Raw genomic sequence first — 23,317 nt, 5'->3', positions numbered from 1 at the left:
ATATTTTTGGTGATCCACTGACTTTTCCTCTAGTGCCATTATCTGGTCAAAATGTCAGTTTGGTTTCATGACCAAATACCTGCGAAACTAACACTTTCATCAACCCTAGCCTGCGTTGTATTTAGTGCTAATTAGCAAATTAGCATGCCAACACACTAAACTAAGATAAGCAAAACCATAATTCTACCATATCTGTAATTCTTGTCACTGAATTACTGGAAATTAACAACATGCCATTAATATCAGCAAAAGAAGAATGGAAGAATACATAATGAATCCCTAAATTTGGCTTCTTATCATAGGGGCTTATGCACATTTTGTTGCCGTGTTCATGCTTTTGCACATACAGTGTTTGTGGAGTCTCTTGCATGCCTTTAAATGAGCTTACAGTGACCAGGGTACAGTTTGTAAAGGGACTGCATGAGACTGTTGTTGTATACACTGTTTATATTTACAGTGTATACAAACTGCACACTCAGTCCTGAGGACCCTGAATTTGTGTGTGGGGAGGATTTTAGCATGACACAAAAACAGACCTAGAAGGATGTTGCTGGCTCCGTATGAGGCTGCCAAAGCTCCATCTTGCAGCTGAAAAGCAAAGAAATGTAGGAATCAAGAGATGGTGAGAGGAGGGAGGGGGGTAGAGTTGTGGCAAACCAAAATCCATCCCTCCTCTCTTCCATTTGATGTTTTTCCTCTCCTCTGTAATAGCCTGGTGTCCTTGAGAAAAAGACCAGAAAAAAGCAGCATCTATCAAGATGAGCTTGAACAGAGACAACTTGTAAACCTGCTCTTACTTTTTTTTGCACGCATGCAGACTGTAAGGCCGGCGTTTCATCGCGGTTTGATACCAGGCAGAGGCAGAACCATATGAATTATAGATCAGTTTATATTCCAACAGATCCTATGTAGTCAGCGAAGAAAGAAGAAGGAAAAAACTAAACCAAATTTAACGTTAACGCTGTTAAAAACAAATAAACCTCTCATTCTGCCGGGTCAGTCACGTTTTTCAGATCAAAAACAATTAGTGTCTCCTCAAGCTGAATCGATTAAAAATTACAGCATGGCAAGCACTATACATGGTGCTTAGACTTTAGAGTAATGGATGGCACAATCCAGTTTGTAGATAAACCAAATCCTCACTTAAATGAGAAATCCACGCAGTGCTGCTGCCAGTTCAGCTGGAGGGCTCTGGATCAGCCTGATTACTTTGGGCTGACTGCAGCAGATCAAAGTAATCCCCAAATACTAGAGACGTACATACATGGAACAACTGTGTAGTACACTGAAGCACAGTGAGACGATGGGAGTGCTGTACATTTTCTTAGTATTTGGTGGAGACGATGAAGGTGCATATATATGTTTTTGTCTTTGTGCATTTGTCCGTGTGTGCTTGCATGCAGCGGGTGTTTTTGGTGGCTTGCTGCAACAGAGGATGCAGGATTTTATAATCAGGATTCAGGGATCACCTTTAGCCCCTGTCATCAGTCAGACCTGTCCTAAAGCTCCCAAACGGGGAGAGAGGGAGGCGGGAGGAAATGAAAGGATAGATGGGGACACAGAGACGCTAAGGGCCATGCTTAACGCAAGTGATGCAGCCTGAAAAATGAGAGAGTGAAGGAGACAGAGTCTGAGGGACTGGCACCGATGATTCCACTGAATTTAGCCCTCTCTTATACAAGCCAGCAATATTCTGTCATCTCAAGAAATGAACTAAAATCAACCACGAGGGTATCCTATGTACCTCCCGCAGATTCATAGTTTTTGCAGTGAGGACTGTGCTTATACATAAATTTAAAAAAAAAAAAGATATTTGCAGGGGTGTTTTCAGCTTGCTTGATTTTTTTTTAAGTGTAACAACCAGACTTGTTTCTGAGTTCTTGAGTTGAATAATATGTTCAATATTCAAATGGTGTTCAAATCATTACTTACAATATAACAATAACAAACAAACCTTAATCATTATAGATATCATGACTTTGTCCACTTTTACAGTGTATTTCTGATATATCTGCTTTTGTGTGTTTAATAATATGAGTCTGTGTACTCACAACATGTGTGTGTGTGTGTGAGTGTGTGAACTATACACAGTGCCAGCATGTGTACACAGCAGGTCTCATTTCCTGATTCTCCGGTCAGATGCTGGTTTCTCTTTTGAGAGCCGAGCCCACAATGACATCAGCTTCCGCCAACACACCAGCCGTCGCCATGGCACCACACAAAGACATTTCTGGCCCAGAGGGAGGGGGAGCATCATGCTTGACACATTTATAGGAGAGGTCTGTGCTCCGCTCCCCCTTTTCTCTTATACCCTCCTCCTCCTCCTTCTTTTTCTCGATTGGTGTTTGTACAGCCGCCTGCTCTGTTTACCAGATCATCAAAGAGCTGCTCTGACTTCCATGGCTGGAGTACCCTGGGCCTGGCCTGCTCTCTCTATCTGTTTTAGCTTCACAGCCTTTTTCTTCTCTTTCGCTTGCTCTTCCACTAATGGCTGCTGCTATCCATTACGTCCATTTGAAATCTTTCTCCCTCAGCCTTTTATTTTAGACTTTCTTCCTCCCTCCCCCTCTTTTGGTCTATCCTCTTCTCAAATGGAGCCATGACTCCAAGGGCAAAATGCCCAGCGAAGAAGTGACCACCCACTGGGCTTTGTCTAACTCTTTGCCCCAACGGACAGAAGGCTTGTGTGCTTGTATGGGTGTGAGTGTGAGTGTGAGTGAGTGAGTGTGTGTGTGTGTGTGTGTGTGTGTGTGTGTGTGTTTGTGTGTGAGAGAGAGAGAGAGAGAGAGCAGGCGAGTTACAGAGAGAGAGAGAAACAGGCAGGGCAGAGTTTGGCAGGTAGGGGTGAACCCCAATGAAATATCAATCTCTTTAAAATGAAAAAGTCAGAAAATATCTGGCTAGAAAGATGCCACCTTATGTGGGGCAATAAACTGTTGGGGGCATCTTGTAATATAGGGAAGTATTTCTCTTTTTCACAGTAAAATAGCATCTTTGTAAAAGGTCAAGTTAATTTAGATGGGGTGCTTTTTTAGCTTAAAGGGTTTAGGCCTGGAAAAAAAAAAATCAGTTTCACCATTTCGGTTTCAATCATTTAAATAATGATTTATTCTACACTTTTATTCTACACTAATCTTTTTAAAAAAAAATCAGAATATTAATCATGGTTTGCAGTTTGACATTGCTCTAAGCAAAGGAGCTAGCAGCATTCTCAAAGAAAGAACATTTCATAACCTTGAATTTAAACATGACCTGCCTTTTACACATTTACAAACAACTCCCTATATCCAAAAATAGTATTTCCTGGCATTATTTTGTGTTCATGTAAATTGTGTTGTGTACTAGAGGTGGGAGATATGCTTGACATCACAGAAGTGAAAAATTTCCATAATCTGTATTTATCACAATAAACCAAATTTACGCTACAATAATCTGATCTGATTTTCAATGAAGTGACCTGTGCTCCAACATTATCTGTGCAACTATTCTAAAACTAAAGACAAAAACCTATAATAATTGGTCAGTTAAACATTAATGTTAAGGAAAGACAAACTGTTAAGCCACTTTGTGATTTTGGTTATTTTGACAGAAATACTTTGTCGATCAACATTTTTCTGACTTGCCACATACATTAACATTTGCTCTGTAGGTTAATAGAAAACATAATCCGGCTGGAATTAAGTTTACATTTCCCTCAAAACATATTTGAGGGAAGAAGTTTTACATGCAAATGTAAATTCTAGGTGACTGGGCTGACAAATGTGTATTAAGTCATGAAAACCCATTGGCTAACGTGTGTGAACCCTGCCTCAGGTGGAACTCTCCTGCTGCCTCTATCTTAACATGACACCAACAGAAGGCTCATCCATTGAGGATATTTTGGTTTCCTCCAGGGTGCTCAGACATTACAAATTCATTGAGCTGCAGCTCCTTTGAATATGCAAACATCATGTTCACATACGATTGTGCCTCAGTCTAAAAATAGGCACTTTTACGAGATTTCCTCTCTTCTTGCACCTTAGCTCGAGTTCTCTCTCTGCTGCCTGGCAGGATGCTCTGTCACACTGAAGGATTTCCTACTAGTGGCCAACAAAGGAACAACAACCTCCACCCATATTACAGATGATGTCATCCCTGCGCGGGGACTGTCACTTTATTAGACTATTGATCAAAACAGCATAATCAACACACAATCTTGTACAAGTCAGACCTTGCAATGTGCTTGTGATTATTTGAAAAAAAAAAGCACTTGATTCTGGCAGTTTTTAAAATATTTTGTCTTGATGTGTAGTAGAAATGAACATAATACAGCTGTAGCTATAGCGTGCATGGATTCTTAAGAGTGAAGACTATTAAGTCCCCTCAGGCTGAACTAGCTAGGAGTCACACACAAGATCATTCAACCAATATAGAAATGGCTGCTTCCTGTACTCTTCTCACAACACCCAGAGTCAGGCGAGGTCCCTAGAACTGTCTCTTCCACAACAGCGTCTTCCAGGTCCACAGTCAGGTGATGCAATTTAAGCCAGTTTGACAGCACCCAGGAAGGTGGCGTCTCCTTCCATGGACACGTTGGCTGTGGAACGAGGGATCAACAGCTCCAAGTGGTCCCCGACCTCCAGCTTCACAATACCTGACAGAAGCAAACATACATTTCACACCTTGTACTGGCATTTTACCTTTTTTTTTTTTCCGGCCACAAACACCCATCACCCTTACCCAACTACTGACACACACGCATGTGCTTGAGAGCTTGACTAAAGAGAAGAACACGGTGGTTGACCTTCCATAACAGCTGTTGTAAAAAGGGTGAACATAGCCGGACATAAACAATAACACAGGCTCACCTCCAGTGTAGCAGGTGTTGTAAGGGTAGACAGGGTTCATATTCTGGATGCAGCGGAACAGGACCACATACATAGGCTCATCTCCCACCACGTTCCTCTTCCTCCGGATCACCACATGACCCATTGCAAAGGTGGTGTCCATGTAGTAAACCTGAGCACAGGGAAGATATATGAGGTTAAATCTATGATGTATGGCCCTGGCTTGGATTTTAGCATGTACATACAGGTATGTGGGTGGCACTGAATTTGCTACTTCAATTATTATGCACAAATCGTTTGCATTTTGTCTTGTTTGTCTGACCTTTCTTCAAGGTCTGTTAACCAACTGCATGCTTAAATCAAGCACATGTTTTTTTTTCTGCAATGTATGTAGGCATGTTCCCCTCCTATGTGAAATCCAGTTATTGGCAAACAGACTAGCAGCGCCCCCGTGTGGAAAGACTATGAAATGACAACAAACTACCTGACTGTACACAAAGTAGAAGCCCTCCTCTCTGACTAACATGCTGTCTCCATCGGCCACCAGGGCAGAGCCTCTCTTCAGCCCAGCCTGCCAAGGGATACCTGTGTGCATCTCAGAGGAAAATTCTATTTCAAGAAATAAGAATATATTAGAAGACACGTCAAAGCGGCTGCAGCTAAACATCTTTCCCAACAGTCAAACTCTTTGGAGTCTTTGGTCACATTTTAATGTAAAACATGGACTTTGTAAATTTGCATTAAATATACATATTATAACAAAGCCTAAACAATAATATGAAATTGTAAAATGAAAGAAAACTACATAAAATTCAAAAAGTAGAACCAAAATGTACTAATCTACCACAGCCCAAACCAGGCATACTGTACCTTTCCTGAAGGTTTTCCTGCTATTGTTTGCCAACAACTGCAGGCAGGGCTGAGACACTGCGACAAAACACAAGACATGTTAAAACCACACTATCTGCACACTGTGTATTCCATGGCTGCTTATCATTTTCCTTCCCTCCTTCCCTTTTTTAAACATTTTTAGCAGAATTCCAACAACAATGCCAAGACTCTGAACTGTGTGTGTGTAGGCGTGTAGGTGTGTGTGTGTGTGTATATATAAAATTGAAATATTACACGCCAGGGATCGTTTAATATGTTGAGCTGATGGTGAATGCATTCACACCATTAGTGACTAGTGAGCACTAATACATGGTAGAATTATCTCACCACGTCGGACTTCCTATTTCTCTCATGGTGAACACCAAAGCTGATGAGTCATCCACACTCGGCTATAACTCATTGTTAAATTGGACAGTGTTTTTTGGGCCATTTTTCATTTTCTAAATCAAAGGTTTAAGGATTGATGGTGTGGACACTAAGCGCTCTGAGACATTTTGGGATTTGGAGCAATATAAATAAACTTGATTTAGAATAAGAAGTATAACAATAAAAAGTCACCACCTCCAAACACTAGAAATGGAATCGGCCACACTGTATATAATATATATATATTACTCAGCCCTTTAAACAATGGATTTGTACCACCAATGTTGCATTGCAGGCAAACTAAAGGAAGTGCATCCTTTACATTAACAGTGAATTGTTAGGCTCGGGTGCAGCCCATCATTTCTTACCTAATCTCTCTGTGCCAGAGACCAATCTTTTCTTCCTTGGCTTAATTAAAGCCTGCTGAGATCCAGGTTGGTGCAGGGGCTCTTGGCTGCTTCTGCTGCTAATGATGTTCTCTGTCTGAACAGACACAATAAAATCCTCAGATAACCACTAGGTGCAGGTAAAATGCTTCTGTTTACAAGCCTGTAGGACTTAGTTGTCTCTCACCTGGCCTCCATGATTGACCTCTTGTCCCTCTTCTCTCCTGCGACAAACCTCAGATTTGAGTCCCTCTACCTCAGCCCTGAGAGCCATCAGTTGGTACAGGGACAAAAGTGATAGAGAGGAGGAGGTGACAACAGCTAGTGTCAGCAGGAAAACTGGCAGGGACAGCCTCCCTTTACCTGCCTTTTGTCCAGTCCCAGGCTCCGCACCTACCAAAACTGCCATTGTTGGGGCCATACAATCTCCCAAGAGCTCACACTGGCAGCATGACTGGTCTCAACGTTGGAACTACACTGCCTCTCTTCTCACAGACTTGGGCTAGAAATGATGGCTGTTTGCTTCTGTCATCAATATTTTATCTAGAGCATCCAGCTTTACCTTGATTCCTGTCCAAAAGCCCAACTGTTTTCCTTAACTCTCGCTTTTGTCCTTCAGTGCTCAGTTCCAGTTTGGTCTGAGTGACTACGCAGAACAAATACTGTACAAAAAAAAAAGCTTCCCCTCTGTTGTTCCGCTCAGCTAACCACACTCAGTTTCCTGCCTGACCAGCAGCCCTGACATATCTCTTTTCCCGTCTCTTCATCTCACAGCTCCAAAATTCTAAAACACATCTCAGCTTCTCCAAATTTGAACAAAAAACCCATGTCATCGTTACAGAGTGGGCACAGGAAGGACAGCCATGGCTGTTAGAAGAGAGAGGGTAACTAAGGGGAGAGGTGTCGGACTAAGACGGAGGAATAGACATTTTCAATGACACAATTACATTTGAATTTGACAGCTAGAGGAGCCGACACGTACTGAAAGAGGGAAGTGCAAAAATTGCCTCAAGTTTGATGGCAACACAACATGGCAAAACAAAACAAACTGCGATTCTCAGAATATAAAAAGTGAAGTGACAAGTGCCAAGCCACATAAGGAATTAATGAAAACAGTTTTCTGACAACAAAAATCTAGAAGGACAATCAATTTTAATGTATCAATTTATTGCATGTTACAGTACAGAAAATAGAAAGTGAAAATGTGTGCTTACAAAAGAAGTTGTCAACATTGTTTTGAAATAGAAAAGAAACGTTACTCTGAAATGGAAAATCCCTCAAACTGACTACTTCATACTAAAGGTAAGGATGAATCATTCAGATGTCTGACTGTTCTGATATCCCGTCAACGCTTCTTCAGTGTAGAATCGCTGGAAGTCACGGTACATGTACACAAATCATGTCAACACTGCGGGTTCATTACAGAAATTTGCCAAGACTTAATGTAATCACATGCCAGCTTGCAAATGCTAATTCCAAATTATGCCAACACTTTTTCAGCAGCACTCGTTCCACTCTATTCACAATCACGTGAGCGTACAAAACAAAGTATGTTCCATAGTGCAATTGCACAATACCTGGCAAGTGATTTTCTTTATAGAAAAAAAGAACAGACATTCATTTTGATTTCATTTCTTTTCATGAACAGTGTGTTGGACAGCAACAATACATTTGGCTAGGATAAAAACCCAATATTCTAGTTATAATTTTGCTTCAGGCCAGCCACCAAAACAATAAATCAAATAAAGTATGACACTTTCCTACATATTTTCTTCAATGAAGAGATGGTGCAATGCAAATGATTAGCAGAAGTGTGTAAAACAAGGCGTGTGGAACTAAATGAGTGTATATTCACATGGTTGCACTCGGATTGCAGAATGTGCTCTACCAACACGATAGGATCAAAATAATTGAACTGAACACATCTAACTTAGCTTATGGATTCAATATAATACAAAAATGTCTGAAAGTGTTCTGTGCCACTTGTGGCAAAAAGTCACAAAAAGGGAGAAAAAACTATCTACACATTATGTCTTAAAAAGCACACTTGTTAATTTAAGACCACAATTTACATTCATAGTAGCCTTTAGACCATTTCCCAAGTTATTCCCAACTTTTGATGTTTGTTAAATTTTGTTGAGCATACTGTTTGGAAACAGTATTAAATATGGCTAGGGAGATCTGTATTCAGATGGCTTTGATACTACTGCAGTGCAGCATGCTGCATTTGGAAAGCAAGAGCAGAAATCAGTGTTGTCAGGCTCTGCTCCACCCCCTGGAAGACATGCAGGAAAGGTTAATTAGCTCATTAAAAGCCCTCCAAGTGAGTAAAGCCATTTAGTCACATAAGCATGGGGTCAGACGTGAACCTAGAATCCTCCAATTAACAATTATGATGCTGATGAGAATAGCTAACAAATAAAACACAATGTTTGACTGAAAATACTCACTTTATTTTTAGCGTTTAAAGGGTTGGTTCAGATGTTTTCAGGACTATCTCTAAACAAAACTGATGCTCATATGTAGGTATGTTGAAGGAGTAAATTCTCAAGTTCATATGAGGCTTCAGCAGTCTGAATTAGACTAATAAAGTTAATAACTTGAGTCTTTTTCATGCAAAATCTCTCTTTTGGAGCTTGACTGGTTTCCTTGTTGATCTGAATGGAAGACAAGTAATACAGATGGAATTTCCCACTCGAGAGAAGGAAAATACCCACTTGTTTTGTCTTAAGACTGCTGAAGCCTCATATGTGCTTCTGTTAAACTCTGGAATACTTTTTTGCCTAAAAATAGGACTAGATTTTGTCTGCAATGCATCTCTTCTCTGTCAGTACAGTCAGGAGAATTACAGAAACAGAGGACTCGGTCAGTATATGTATGGGCAAGTATTGTGGTGTTGCACAAAGCTGGTAGAAGAAAAAAATCTGAACCAATCCATTAACAACAAACCACACAATGAGCAAATGCTCCTTACCAAAGCACAAGAGCCAGTTGCTCAATAGCAACCGGAGCCTATTTAAAAGACACGGTAACAGGGAGAGTATTGTGTAGCAAATCCCAATCACACTAAAACAGACATAGTTTGAGGAGAAATAAGATCTCAATAACTTATTTTAGATAGGGAAATTTAAACACGTCAACGTCATCTTTCTGACAATGTTGTCTCAGCCGACACTTTTTGTGGCTGAATATAATTACTCAATGGCACAATTTTTCTTAATGCTATTGTGCCAGACAAACTTTTAAAGGGTACATGTAAATATTGATAACTACAATGTCATGTCATGCCAAGCTGCTGCAAGTACTCTAAATATTGTTTCTCACCAAAAGGGGAAGGGGAAAAAAATGCTTCTCAAAGTATTGCTCACAAGAGTTTAGCCTATATAACTTAACACTCGAGTAAATCTGAACAGAAAAGTGCAATGTATTAACAAAGATATATATACAGTTTAAGCCCACATATTGACAGTGTCTCATTTTGTTTATCAGAGTAATTTTAATTCCAGCAGTAAACCATTTTCACTTTTCACTATTGTAGGCCCTCATATGGTCATTAAACTATGAGCAATTGTTTCACTGCTTTTAATTAATATCACTAGACCCATTACAACTAATTATTTTGTGGTTTTGACATGTCTTGCAGTGTGTGCATGTATGGTCTGGCTTCATTCATAAAAGGTCATAAATACATGCATTCATAGCTGCAACAAAAAGAGAACCCAGGAGGGCGTGGTTGCCCTCTCTTAAAACCTTGAAATAGTCAAATAATTTTAACAAATATGTTACATTTACAGAGAGGTAAAAAGAGTGAAATAAAATTAAAATGCAGACAAAAGCATTAAAAAAATGTACATTCTTTCCAAAAATCAATTAAGTCCATCCAATTCTTTTCAGTGACAGCCTTCACGTCCTCCAGCTCATAACCTGTAGACAGCAGCCAGTCTCTGACTTTTTTCAGATAATGGTGACGCTAGCGGAGGGCTGAGCACTCTCCTCATGGGCGTGACTCTTCAGCAGGTCTTTCATGAACTGCTCCAAAGCAGCGAAGTAGCCCTGACACTGCCACGTGTCGTTGTGCGTGCCCTCTGGAAAGATAGCCAGGCGTTTAGTCCGCGCAGGAGACAGCTCATACAGTTGTTTCATCATGACTGGTGGGATGAGCTGGTCCGACAGACCGGACACGAACAGCGAGGGCATGCGGCACAGCGCCACCTGCCGATAGGACAGGAACTGATTCCTGTAGCACCACAAGGGCAGCAGGCGCATGGGCAAGAAGGAGAAGAGCGTCGCTGCCATGTGAGGGATGCTGAGGAAGGTGTTTTCCACAATAATGGCAGCTACACGGTGAGGGTTGACTGACGCCAAGCGTACAGCCACAGCACCCCCCAGTGAGCGGCCAAACAGTACCACCTTTGTCTTGTCCAGATCCGGACGGGTCATGACATAGTCCAGTGTGGCCTCAGCATCCAGGTACAGCCCATCCTCACTGGGCTCACCCTCACTCTTTCCATAGCCACGGTAGTCCACCAGCACCACATTGGCTTTCAGATTGACCAGCATCAGCAGGGCATTAGGCACCCTGTGACCAATATTACCCGCATTACCATGGAAATAAAGGATGGTAGGTGGAGCAGAGGAAGTGGGGCTGCTCTGATTGCCAGGGGTGACTCCAGGAGGCGTGTCCCCTCCTGTGTAGCGAAGCAGGATGAGGTTAAGCTTCACACCGTCTTTGGTGCGAATGTAGACATTCTCATGTGGGATTCCTGTTGGCATGGGAACATATAGGCGAGAGGAGGAGGGCTGGTCAGGGAAGTAGAGGAGCACATCCTGAAATTTGTAGAGGATGCCCGCCACAGAGGCTAGGATAAGAGCTAGGAGAAAGAATCCTCCATACAGGTGGAAGGTGAGGATGAGGGCTAAAAGGGAGACTCGACAAGCACCCCAGGACCAGGAGGCCAGAGTCAGGGTACAACGCTCCACTGCCCCCCAGAGCCTCCAGGGCTTCTCCATGGCTACACAAGAGCTGAGTCACACGGCACACACTCTGCAAATACAGAGAGAGAGCCACAGAGGAGCACAGGGGAAATATAAATGTAGATGTTAACACAAAATAATTTTTAAAAAATAGTTGAGTTGCAGTGATTCTATAGAGACAGAGAACATAAGAAAAAAATATAAATGACACAAACATCTGCCCAGTATCAGTACATAATAATACACATCAAGTTCATTATTACTGAATTTTTTGAAGTTTTATTTAATATTGTAATGACGAAAATACCACTCACAATTTACCTGAACCCAATGTGGAATTGCTTAGTCTAATGATCCAATAACCTGGTGCACAGTGACATCAATAAGGGGAAACAAATTCTCATATTTGATGGTTTGTTACCACCATGTAAGGATCTGTAAATATCTCATGTTCTTATACAGGAATTTACTGATGATCAAAATGGCCGTCTGTTCATTCTGCTCAGCGCCCATCCAATTATACTTATTCATAAGACTAGACTGTCCTGCTAGTTAGCTCACAACAGTCTGAGCTATTTCTGTAGATTATAAAATGCTACTGAAAGAGCACCTTGCATTGGACTTATTCAATTATATAGTAACGTGTAAATACAGTAAATACAGGTGTAAGCACTCAGTTTTGTTTAACTATTTGGATTACTTAAATCTTATTTAGTAATAGTGAGTGTAAGCTTACTTTAATATCACCAACAAAATGGATAGAAATGGGCTGTATTGATTCACGTCCATTCTGAAAACATACATTAACTGATCAAATGCAAGGTTAGTAGTTAGTATGAGTATACTGGGAACTGCATTGTTCATTTCCCTCCTGTGTTCAGAGCAAAACACCACAACATACTGTGTGCCTGGTAAAATTATAATTGCAATCAGCCCCCACCACCACATGACTGTCAGTCTGTCACAGGCAGATGGGAGTGGTGGTCTCTTTATGTCATGGAGAGCCCCAGCACGGCATATTTTCCATCCTTCCCTTCTTTACCTACCCCTGATCAGGTGGATCAGGTGGTGTCCTGCCTGTTAAGGCGCTGACGGGCATCAATTCTTGATGAACTGAAAATTCCCTCTTTAGCTTTTCAGGTGGGCGTAGTGAAAACAGATGTAGCTGTTAGCAAGTATATGCAGTGGTGGGGCTCTCCAGGACCAGGGATGAGCACTACTGACGGGAATACGTTAAATTCATGTTAATGTTGCTGGGAAAAAACTGGGGATACATTTACAAATATTACAAGACTGAATGTTGTATTGACCCCACCTACAAGGAAGAGATGGTGACAGTTGGGTGAAAGGCATATCCGACTAACACTTAGCCAGCTAACATTTACGAACGTTTAACGTTGTCGGCAGCTTACTATCACTGAGTAATCTGCTTTTGCACTGTCGAAACAGAGACGGCGACACACCAAGCTTTGAAGCTGCTGAACCTAAAACCGAACTAACCCTTTTAAAATGAACGTTAGCTAGCTGCGAGTTAGCTCCGTAACTAGCATGCTAACTATCAAGCTAAAGCGTTTGAACTTAGCCACCTTTTTCATCAATGGATAGCAAAGTAGCCACATACTCACCCTTCTCTCATTTTAGCTCCTTAGCTGCATGAAATTTCTACAGAACTGTAACACACAGACAGCACAGCCGCTGTCATTCAGCTCTGTAGCTGCCAACTAAATTACGGTGAAAGTTAACTGGTGAGTAACTGTGCACGAACCCGGCGAGGCTAGCTACACAGCTGGTTAGCATTACCAGTGTAGCCTTAAAGAGTTCCGTGTTGGACTCAGCACAAGAAGCAAGGTTCCGCTGAGTATTTCTATTTTCTTCCTCTCTGAGGTTTATCTGCAGTTGGTATCCTTAGTGTTGTTTTACTGCCATCTTGTGCTTGTGGGGGAAGTCAACTCCTACAGTATGTCTTTCTTTTCTTTTCTTTCTTCTTTTTTTTTTTTTACGATCAGCGCTGTTGTCCATGCAATGGTTATATATCCTACATCTACTGTATCTTACAGGTCTTCATCTAGTCATCACAGTCTCTCTATTTTGAATTGTATGTAAATGCATTCTGCTTATCTCCTGATCTTAGTGCTTTTGCCACTCTTTATTGATAATTTTCCATACAATGCTTTTCCCTATGATTTTGAAAGTTGAATACAGATGTCTATGTTTGCTTTTTAACAGCTTGTTTGGTTAGTTTGTCCGCTCATTCATTACCCAGAATGCCAATATGAGCTGGAACCCAAATGAATGTGACCTCAGTGCCTTGTTTTAACCTGTGTTTTTCTGTTGGGCCTTTCTGTCTTTGGGTTCTACATTTCTACTCTCTGAATTTATGGGGCACATAGAGGTGAAATTCTTATTGCTCCTATATATAATCTAAAACATGGCCTAGATCACATCTAATCCTCCAAGTGCACTCTTTTGATGCAGATTGATAAACTACACACCCTAATCCAACCTTTATCTGATCGTATACTTAAAGGCTCCCCAATCTAACCATACAAGGAATCCCATCACAATTAAGATGTTTTTTATACGTATCCACATTATTTTCAGTGTGCTCTCTCAGTGATTATCAGAAGTCAAAATATACTGTGAAATGTTTTCCATGCAGTTTCTCAACAAACCTGTGGTCCACACTTGTTTATTTAAACAATGTTGAAACATGAAATACTGTAATAGAGAGAGCAGCAACCACCACTACTATAATGCCTCATATCATCTATCATTTGCCTTAATTAATCAATGATTTAATGCACCAACCTAAGTGACCCAAATCAAACACAGAAGATGCTGCGTGACCAATAGGTCCATGTTGGGTCTGACTAACAAGCTAAATGCTAACATGCTCATGGTGGATCCTCCAAATGAGTCCTACGGTCACTGAGGAACTTCTGCCTTCAGTGAGGTGAAGACTTTATCCTGTTTTTCACAACTCAGCGACACTCAGATTGAAACTTTTTGAATTTAAGGAGCACAGTGGGACAGAAAGGCAGAGAGGATTGTTTTAGTGGGACACAGAGACTGAGAGGACTGGTTCTAATATGCTCTGAGATTGAACGAGCGCAGAAGTTGAACCTAGCGCAGATTGTGGAGGACTTTGCTGTGTTTAAGTCTCACAGACTGATGTTCAGACAGGTTAGTCCAACAACACACTCACTCTCCAACAACCACTGTGTTGCCTGGCAACGGAGCGTCCTACAGTATGTTTATTCAGCTCCATGTTGTCTGCTTTGATGAAGTTTTATTCTGCTGTTGATTCTATAGGAAGTGTCATTCTATTTCATTTATGTGGCTTAGTACTGACTGCTGCACCCACGATGGGGTCCATGGACCTTTTATTTTGGTCATTTTTGTTTAATTGTCTAAGTTTTGTATCCTTTCTGGTCAATTCTACGAAGGATACACTGAGGAAGATGGTTGTATATTTGTAATTGATAATCATTTGTATGATTAGGCTGCAAAAGTCTGTCTATAAAAATAGAATTTATTGTTGGTTTTGGACTGAAGTGCTCATGCTGCTGATGTTGGCTTCTTTTACATTTTTTGCAGTTTATTTTGTGCCTGATGAATTTATTATTCTTAACATATACTTTTATTTACCCCTCTTCCCTTTTCAAAATGTCACAAGGTAGCATTTTCTCAGAGGACTTTTTAACTGACCTGCCTTTTACTTGTATCAAATGACGTTTTTACACAAATGGATTTACTTTTCCTTGAATAAACCTTCTTCATTGTAACAGTACTTTTACTTCAGTACCATGTACTAGTGCTCTTCTCATCCCATGTCATTCACAACACATTGTGATCTGATTGAAAGCTGAGCGATCACAATTGCATGTGCTATTTGATTTTTGCCCACCAGGTGCTGCTCTTGGAAAGATTATAATCCAGAAAATTCAGTGGTTAATTTAACAGGTTTAAAATAAAATCACCAGATGCAAGTTACTGGGATGCTTCATGAATAATCAACAATACTTTGCTGTAGTGCACAAGTAGACAGGGCAGTGTAGCTATTACTCACACCTGACGTAAAGCCAGGAAGATTATTTTTGAAGATTTTTCTGTAGTGTTTTTGATGCCGGTGTAGCCCGCAAGAATCAGCACTGGCCACTCAGATTCCAGAGAAGAGGGTCTTAAAGGTAAAGACTGTTTTAATCCTAAATCATGATCCTAATATTACATATAACTTGACAGCCAATGTTAGCTTACTGCTGTGATCTCAACAGCCGACTATAAAAAACCCTGTTTTTTTATGTGTTGGTGGAGTCAGAACTGACACATCTCGTAGCCTACAAAAGTGGGTCAAATTGTAGATGTGACAGCCATAACACTTTGGGCTGCTGACAGGTAGGGTGCTGAGAGAAATGTCCTTGAATGAAATGTTCCTCAATGAAAAAAAAAAAAACCTGTCAAGGACAGAAAACGTGTCAACCTGCCCACAACGTTCACCTCAGTCCTTGTTTACGTGGGAGAGTGACTTAACGTAGACTCTGGCAATTGCTCGTATAAGAGGAGGTCACCAACAATGTCCAGAAAAAAAGGATTTTAATTGACTGATGGTGCCTGTATGTACTCACAGTAGCAATGCCTTTACATATAATTATGTGATGATTTGTCACTAATCAGAAAATAAAAACATGACATGTAGAATATGATGCAAAAGGCTCGTTGAACACGCGTCTGGACTGACACTACATTGCTGTTTTTTCCCTCTCCCTTAGTTGCCTTTTGGTATTGCTGTATTTAACATCGTGCTCTCACTCAGTGTGACCTTGGAAGAGACAGACAGATCATGTGCAGACTAGCACAGCTGTTGGCCGTTCAGCTCTGTCCTTGAGGTCCGATGATTTGATTCTGTGGTGTCAAAGTCAGCATCAGAACGCTAGATGAGCACACTGTTAGATAAAAACTTCACGGGCTACCAAAATGAGAGCAATATTTGCCTGAAATGCAGTCGGCGTATGAAAGCATATGGTTAATGTGCATTCATTTTAGTTGAGGCAGAAATGCTGACACTGACAGTAACAAGCCTTAAAGCTGCAGCACAGAGGAGAGGTTTGCTTTGCACTATTTTGGAGGAAGTGGTTATGATGTGACCATTGTGTACTGTATGATAACCGCCCATATACTGTGGCTGGCCTGCGGACGTTCTGCACTCAGCTGCAGGATTTGATATTCAGACACATCCGCTCATGTGCATTTTGACATTAGTGAAAGCCCTTGTCTTTTCAGAATTAAAGCTGATGACATGCACAAGCCCAGGGGCGTTTTTCCTGTATCACAACACTGAGCAACACATAAAGACATGTTGGTAAAACACCAACAGAATGGAAGAATTCACTTAGAAAATGGCATTTCACCTGAAAAATGGTTTCTTTGAACTAAATCATACAGATTTAGGAATGAGGATGAGGGAACTTCAAGATTATGTCCATGGCGAACTCCATTCATTATTCAGACTCTCTAGCAAAAACCAGGAAAGCTAATAACACAGAATCATAGTGCAGTGGCCTTTTCAATGGCTGCAGCTCTGCCTGATAGAAGGTGCAATATCTATGGAATTCAAGCACACACACACACACACACACACACACACACACACACACACACACATACACACACCTTGTCTCCTGTCTCTTTAGGTTACAGGGAGTGGTGCATTCTGATGGATTCAGCTTATAAGAGACTGACAGCTGGCAAGTTCACTCTCTCTTACCTACGACTCAATTACCTTTGACATTTCAGTCAAAACATCTATTACATACACACACTTAAACTCTCATGCCCATTTGCACACACGCACACACACACACACATGGTGGCTCCACTCTAGTATACCCACATCTCAATTACTTGAAATATAGCACTGTAAACAGCTGGAGGGCCCAAGCTCAATAATACAAAGTCAGAGCTGCAACAGGACGAAGAGTGACGGTGATGACCTGACTGGGAATATCATATCATCAGGCCAAGGGACATGCTTATTATTCACCTCATGCCATGCACCCAATGGCCAAGCTATTGACAGACTATTGATTTTTCTCCCAGTCAGCACCTTTTATGACTGTTGCTGTGGCTTCGTCTCCTCATGTGCTAGTCGCTATCATTGCTAGGTTTGTGAAAGACATAGTTGAGCTCGCCTGACATCATCAAGAGTGATGCCTCTTTGATTCGCAAGACACTGAATGCCATGCACAAGGTGATAGATGTGGTGTCCATGGCTACAATGTAAATGTGTTGTCACCTTGGAGACAGAGCGTTGCTTTGAGTCAGAGAGGACAGCTACATAATCATCTTAAACACATGACAGAGGAGGAGACAAATACAGCCACAAGTTACCTGCCAGTGCAGTACAACGTTAAACTGCTTTATTTTTCTCTTTAATGCCAATTTATAATTAGCAAATAGCTGCTGTAGCTCTTATGACTCTGTTGTAGTGTCGGTCAACAAAGTTTAACTTGTACATTGATCAGTGAAGGCCTAATCGTATACATGAACTTGGCAGAGTTACCTGGCATTGGGCAAAGAGCCCCCTATAGTCTATGCCTGCCAGGAATAAATTGTGTGGAAACTGCTGAGTGTCTCAGGCAGCAATTAGAAGGCGTCCTGTGGCGAAGAGGGAGACATTTAATAAAGGCTATATTTCCCTAATTTCCTTTGCAAATAAACCTTCTGTCACACCTATGATGATGTCTATCACTCTAATTAACCTGTGGGCATAGGCTTGTGCATACATGTGTCTATGTGCATGTTCCTGTGTGACATTTGAGACCAAACTAACATTTAGTGAGGTAATAAAGGAGTAACAAAGATACAGAGGGTAATTACATGTCGAATGGACATGGTTTCCCAGTGCTTGTAGGTTCTTTTGCTCACGTTCCTTGCTGTGTTTAATATACTCACCGTGATAAATTGGACTTTAAGGACAGGGTGGTCACCACTTTCCCTAAAATGCTCCTATCATATCTGCAGCATCTTTAGAGTGTGAATGATCTTATCTAAGCAACCATTAATCTCCCGGTCTTGGCCCAACCTCCTCTGATGGTAGAGATAGATAATTAGCACATTTGGCCATTGTGCCAAAATAAAGATGAAAAGATGACTTTCAGAGAAGCCTTTCTTTGGCACTCCAGGCAACCTCCACTGTGGTAGCATCACTTGCCAGAGCTGCTAAAAAAAGCAGTCTTCAAGTTGTTTATCAATGTAATTCATCTAAAAATGCCAGTATTTTTCTTTGACAATCTTTGTTTTGGACCTTGCTGTCTCACAGTTAGAATTAAAGCAATAGTTTGATATTTTGGCAAGTTCACTCATTTGATTCATTGCTGGGAATTAAATAAAAAGACTGGTACCACTCTCTTGACTGTGCATTAGGAAGCTAAAGCCAGGAGACAGTTAGCCTAGCTTAGGATTTCTTGATGGTCAGGTACAGTGGTGCTCTGCTGATTGCCTGGTAACCTTTTGGCAGAGCTGGGCTCGCTCTTCCTCCCTGCTCTCAGTCTTTATGCTAAACTTCTCGCTTGTGTTTTCCAGCTACAGACATGAAAGTGGTATTGATCCTCTCTGCCAACTCTTAGCAAGAAAGTAAACAATCATCTTTCAGGAAATGAAATAAAACTGAAATAAACTATTCCTCTATGACAGTAAGCACCACAGCTGGCACCACCACAGTGTTCATTATCATCCTCATCATTGTTACCATTTTTTTAAATCCCAGTTAGGGTCATATTTTAACAGTTACCTTGTTCCCAGAGCTCATTACACTGGGGAAAGCCAAAACATGTCCTCTGTGAAGGACATTTTCTTTTTGAAAGAGATGCAACCATATTATAGTTTCAGCAGCAATTTGAAAAAGTGCAATATCAAGGGCATGCTGTAATTACAATGTGTTCACTTTAGCCTGTGGAGACGTTAGCCTCTGCAGAGTAGTGCAACCCACTGGCCTTGAAAAATGCAGCCACGTTGTCTGAGTGAAGTCAAGAGGTTTTTCTAAAGGTGGGGTAAACTGTAGGAATTCTCATGCATATAGGGTCATGTTGGTAACCGCCATCCACTTGAAGAGCAAATTCACTCAATTTAGAGAAAGCTCAGTCACTTTGTGAAGGTCAGTCAGACCAGTAATAAGTGATTGTTTGAGTTGTTTTGGGAGATCACTCCTGACTGAGCTGATAGCAGAGGACATGTGGGCTCCGGTCGCCAGTAGAAACAGACAGGGTTGTGGTCCAGATGAAAGGTTACTGTTTTATCCTGTGGGGACGGAAAGGCCATCTTTCATTTCTCATTTAATAAGTGTGTGTGTTTGTGCACGCGAGTGTGGCTGTGGGTTTGTATGGATACAAAAATGGTTGGTTTAAAAGGAAAGACGGAAGAATTTCTGAAATTTAGGTTTTTGACCTTTGATAAACTGATACCTGAAGTGGATGATTAAGGCCGATCAGTAGTGTTTTCATATTTCAGAGGTAAACTAAGTTCAGTTTAGAGCATTTAAAAATAGATCTATATCTCTCAGTTACATATTAATTTAGATGATGACTTTTTTTTAAACGTATTCACACAGGGAACAAAAGCTTTCACACTCTACAAGAATGTTGGTGTACATGCACTGCAATAGAAAAAGGGCTCTTGTGTCAGCACACACACTGTAATTTACTAATGTATGATCATTGCCTTGAAAGTAATGCCTCATGCGATGGAAGTGGGAAAGGTACTTATTCATCAGTGTATGTCAGCGGGTCACGCTTTAAATAGATCCTGCTGCGGCAGGGTATTGGAAATAAAGACTAATAGCAGTTGGGAGCAAGTAAGTTTACTAACAAAAACCATGGCTTCCTAGTCGCTGTATGTGTAACAGTCATCCATCCAATTAAGATCTCGATCCAAACACACTGTCGCCATTCATACGTCCATCAGGTACACAGCAAGTCACATAAAGTAGCTGCGATACAATCAGAGTAAATGGCCGCGGAGTAATTGTAGCACAGCGTACGATTTTCAAAATGTGACACGCAGTATTTATGCATACGAGTCACTACTCCAGGTAGAAATAATTGCGTAGAGGAGTTTGTGTAAAAAGGGATTAGAGTGAAAGAAAGGGAGCAAGAATGATTGAGAGGGATGGCCAGCATGTAAGTCTGTGGAGTGATATATGTACTCTGCTTCCTATATCTCGCCCTTTTTAGTCATATGACCCTGTAGTCGGTCAATGTAATAGCCATTGCTCAGGGAGCCTTTTGATTTAAAGACAAGAGTTTCAACCTGTGAATCTAGACAATATATCACTATCACTGCTTCTTCTCCTCATTCTTTATCTTCACACTTGGCTCTTAGTTGTTGTCTGTTTCAAGCTCTCTCTCTCTCTCTCTCTCTCTCTCTCTCATCTCTTTCTGTTGCTCTGTTGGACACACACACACGCACACACAGGCAGACACACACTCCCAGGCACCTCCCCTCCTCACCCCTGAGGCCCACACAATAAGAGCTTAATGAAAAGGTACTTTACACTGGCGGCTGTGCACTGGGGAGATATCTTTAAATGTCACTGTTAATGGAGGAATTAGCAGAGAGCAGGGTGCTCTGTATCTGTGTGTGAACGTGTGCATCCTGATGACAGCGTCTGATACCCGGATAAATGAGTTAGCTTATTCATCCTACTGTGTTTGTGTGTGTGTGTGTGTGTGTGTGTGTGTGTGTGTGTGTGTGTGACAGAAAGAGAGCATGTGTGTGTTAGTTCACCACCCAGCAGTATATAGTGGCAGTTCATGCGGTTGATTTATGTTCCTCAGGCCCTGGCTCTCTGGACCCCGGCTTGATTACAGTGTATCACTGCAGCTACGGCCATGACCCGACTGCGACCCCATAAATTAGCCCCACTGCATGACGGGAGCTCACAAATTCAGATGATGCTGATGTTCTCAAGCTGATTGATTTAACTACAGCCATCATTTCAGCATATAATTTACTCTCCGCCAGTCTCCTTCTTGTAAATCGAGAATCTCAGTGATGCAATGCATCCAGACTGATCTCATTCACAAATCCTCGATTACCGCCATTTTGTCACCGTCTTTGACTTTTGAAATTAATGTGCAAGGCACCCTTTAGTGTCCGTATTAAACACTAAAGGGTAATATAGAATAAAGACAGACAAAGTCCACCTATGGAGATGGCCGGGGCTGATGGATGGGTCTAACACAGGACTTCATGTATAAATACAGACACTAAAAGGGTGTCAGTATTTGAGAGATTCATCAACCTGCAGAACCAGAGAGCCCAGAGAGCCCTGCCCCCACAGTCCTAGATGCAGCACTTAGAGACGTATGCATGCATGAGGCTATGGAAGGCCCAACAGCTCAAACACTCTTGATTTTCAACACACTGACATCGTCGGTGACAGTGTGGGTGCGGCGTTGGTGTCTTCCATGAATGTGTCCTCCTATCCTTTCTAACACCCTGGAAACCAGCTGCAACTTAGGGTAGCTGGTTAGCCTCAGCATGAATTCATGAATCTTATCAGTAGTAATAATGTAGCATTAATGATTTAATTCCTTCACTGTTACGGCTGGATAAAAAAGTTCAATTTCAGTGGCATGGTTTAAAAAATTATGTTAGAAGACGTAACGTTAAAATAAAATTTTGAGCGCTGCACTTAAGAATAACAGAGCTGCATTTCAACATGACACTCTTATTAGATTCTCACTTGTATTTTACATAGATTTTACCTTATGGTCATGGTGGGGCTCTCGGGCTCTGCAGTTCAGTGATATTGGTATTTGACACTATGAATGAGAACTGTTTGGAGTTGAACCCAAGCAGTTGCTCTGGGCGTCCAATATTACTGTGAAGAGTGCCTTGTGCGTCAGTATTAGACGCTGAAGGGCGTGACAAACTGGCAATATTTGACGACCTGGGAATGAGAACGGGTTGCAGAATTACAGCTCAGTGAGCCTAGAGGACCACGGTGAGGAGGACTGATGTTCTTCCATGGATCATTGCTGAGAGGGTCTTTAACGGTTTGAGCAATGGTTTACATGCTGGATGGAAAGGTGTTTGAAAAATTATAGTTTCAGCTGATAAAACCGTGATACACTGAGGTGGAAAACTGGGTACCTTTTATTAGTGGAAAACCCTGGTTTTACAGTGACACACAGCAGACAGAGCCAGTGCAGAATTTATCACTTTTGACCTTTTCCTAAACTTTACTCTGTCTGTGGCAGATATTTACAGAGCCTCACAGTGAGGAGTATGACTGATGGAGAGAGAGGGATAAGTGTCCAAGAGAGAAAAGAGGATGGTTGTTTATGAAGGAAAGAGGTCATGAGTGTGCGTGTCCTGTGACTTGCTGCTGTAGAGGAGGAAAGCCTCCCTCACATCACAGCACATCTTTCAGGGAGCACTTAGCAGAGCTGCAAATAGGCGGATAACACAATTAGCAGTGACTCAATCTTTACATTTAACATGGTGATTTAACATGAATTTACAGGGCGCATCTTGAGAAAAAAAACATCCCACACACATTGATAAACATTTTTCATTCAGTGGTAGCTCGGAAGTGATGAGATCACCGACAGTCGTGTGATGCAGAGGAGAACTATTGCTCGAATTTACTTCACTGCGAACAGTCTGCTAGTAGTGGCATACTTAATTGTTTGCTCTCTAGGCAGTATGTGGTCCACCCTGTTTGAGTAGGTGGTAGGCAGTACATTAGTATGCAATTCCAGCTACCAACATGGACGAGCACATATTTTTAGCACCGAGGGGCAGAGGCATCCCTCGAAATCAAAGAGGGATAGGCTGCAGATGTGGGAAATGATCCAACAAGAGACTGTGGCC

The 23,317-nt window shown here is 41.5% G+C and overlaps 2 protein-coding genes across 2 annotated transcripts; both read right to left on the bottom strand.

Annotated features, from left to right (window-relative positions):
- Nucleotides 1–4,116: 4,116 nt before the first annotated feature.
- On the bottom strand, nucleotides 4,117–7,131 carry tnfsf13b (TNF superfamily member 13b). Its single transcript, XM_070837929.1, has 6 exons — nucleotides 6,657–7,131; nucleotides 6,452–6,566; nucleotides 5,697–5,753; nucleotides 5,311–5,435; nucleotides 4,848–4,998; nucleotides 4,117–4,633 (listed from the first exon to the last, which is right to left on the bottom strand). Exons 1-6 carry the CDS (start codon nucleotides 6,888–6,890, stop codon nucleotides 4,521–4,523), a joined length of 795 nt encoding a protein of 264 aa, XP_070694030.1. The 5' UTR covers nucleotides 6,891–7,131; the 3' UTR covers nucleotides 4,117–4,520.
- A 2,382-nt stretch (nucleotides 7,132–9,513) lies between these two features.
- On the bottom strand, nucleotides 9,514–13,220 carry abhd13 (abhydrolase domain containing 13). Its single transcript, XM_070838257.1, has 2 exons — nucleotides 13,069–13,220; nucleotides 9,514–11,513 (listed from the first exon to the last, which is right to left on the bottom strand). Exon 2 carries the CDS (start codon nucleotides 11,477–11,479, stop codon nucleotides 10,424–10,426), a length of 1,056 nt encoding a protein of 351 aa, XP_070694358.1. The 5' UTR covers nucleotides 11,480–11,513; nucleotides 13,069–13,220; the 3' UTR covers nucleotides 9,514–10,423.
- Nucleotides 13,221–23,317: the final 10,097 nt, after the last annotated feature.

This window comes from Pempheris klunzingeri, chromosome 10 (genome assembly GCF_042242105.1).
Source record: "Pempheris klunzingeri isolate RE-2024b chromosome 10, fPemKlu1.hap1, whole genome shotgun sequence".
NCBI lineage: Eukaryota > Metazoa > Chordata > Actinopteri > Acropomatiformes > Pempheridae > Pempheris > Pempheris klunzingeri.
This window is presented reverse-complemented; position numbering and strand designations above follow the sequence as displayed.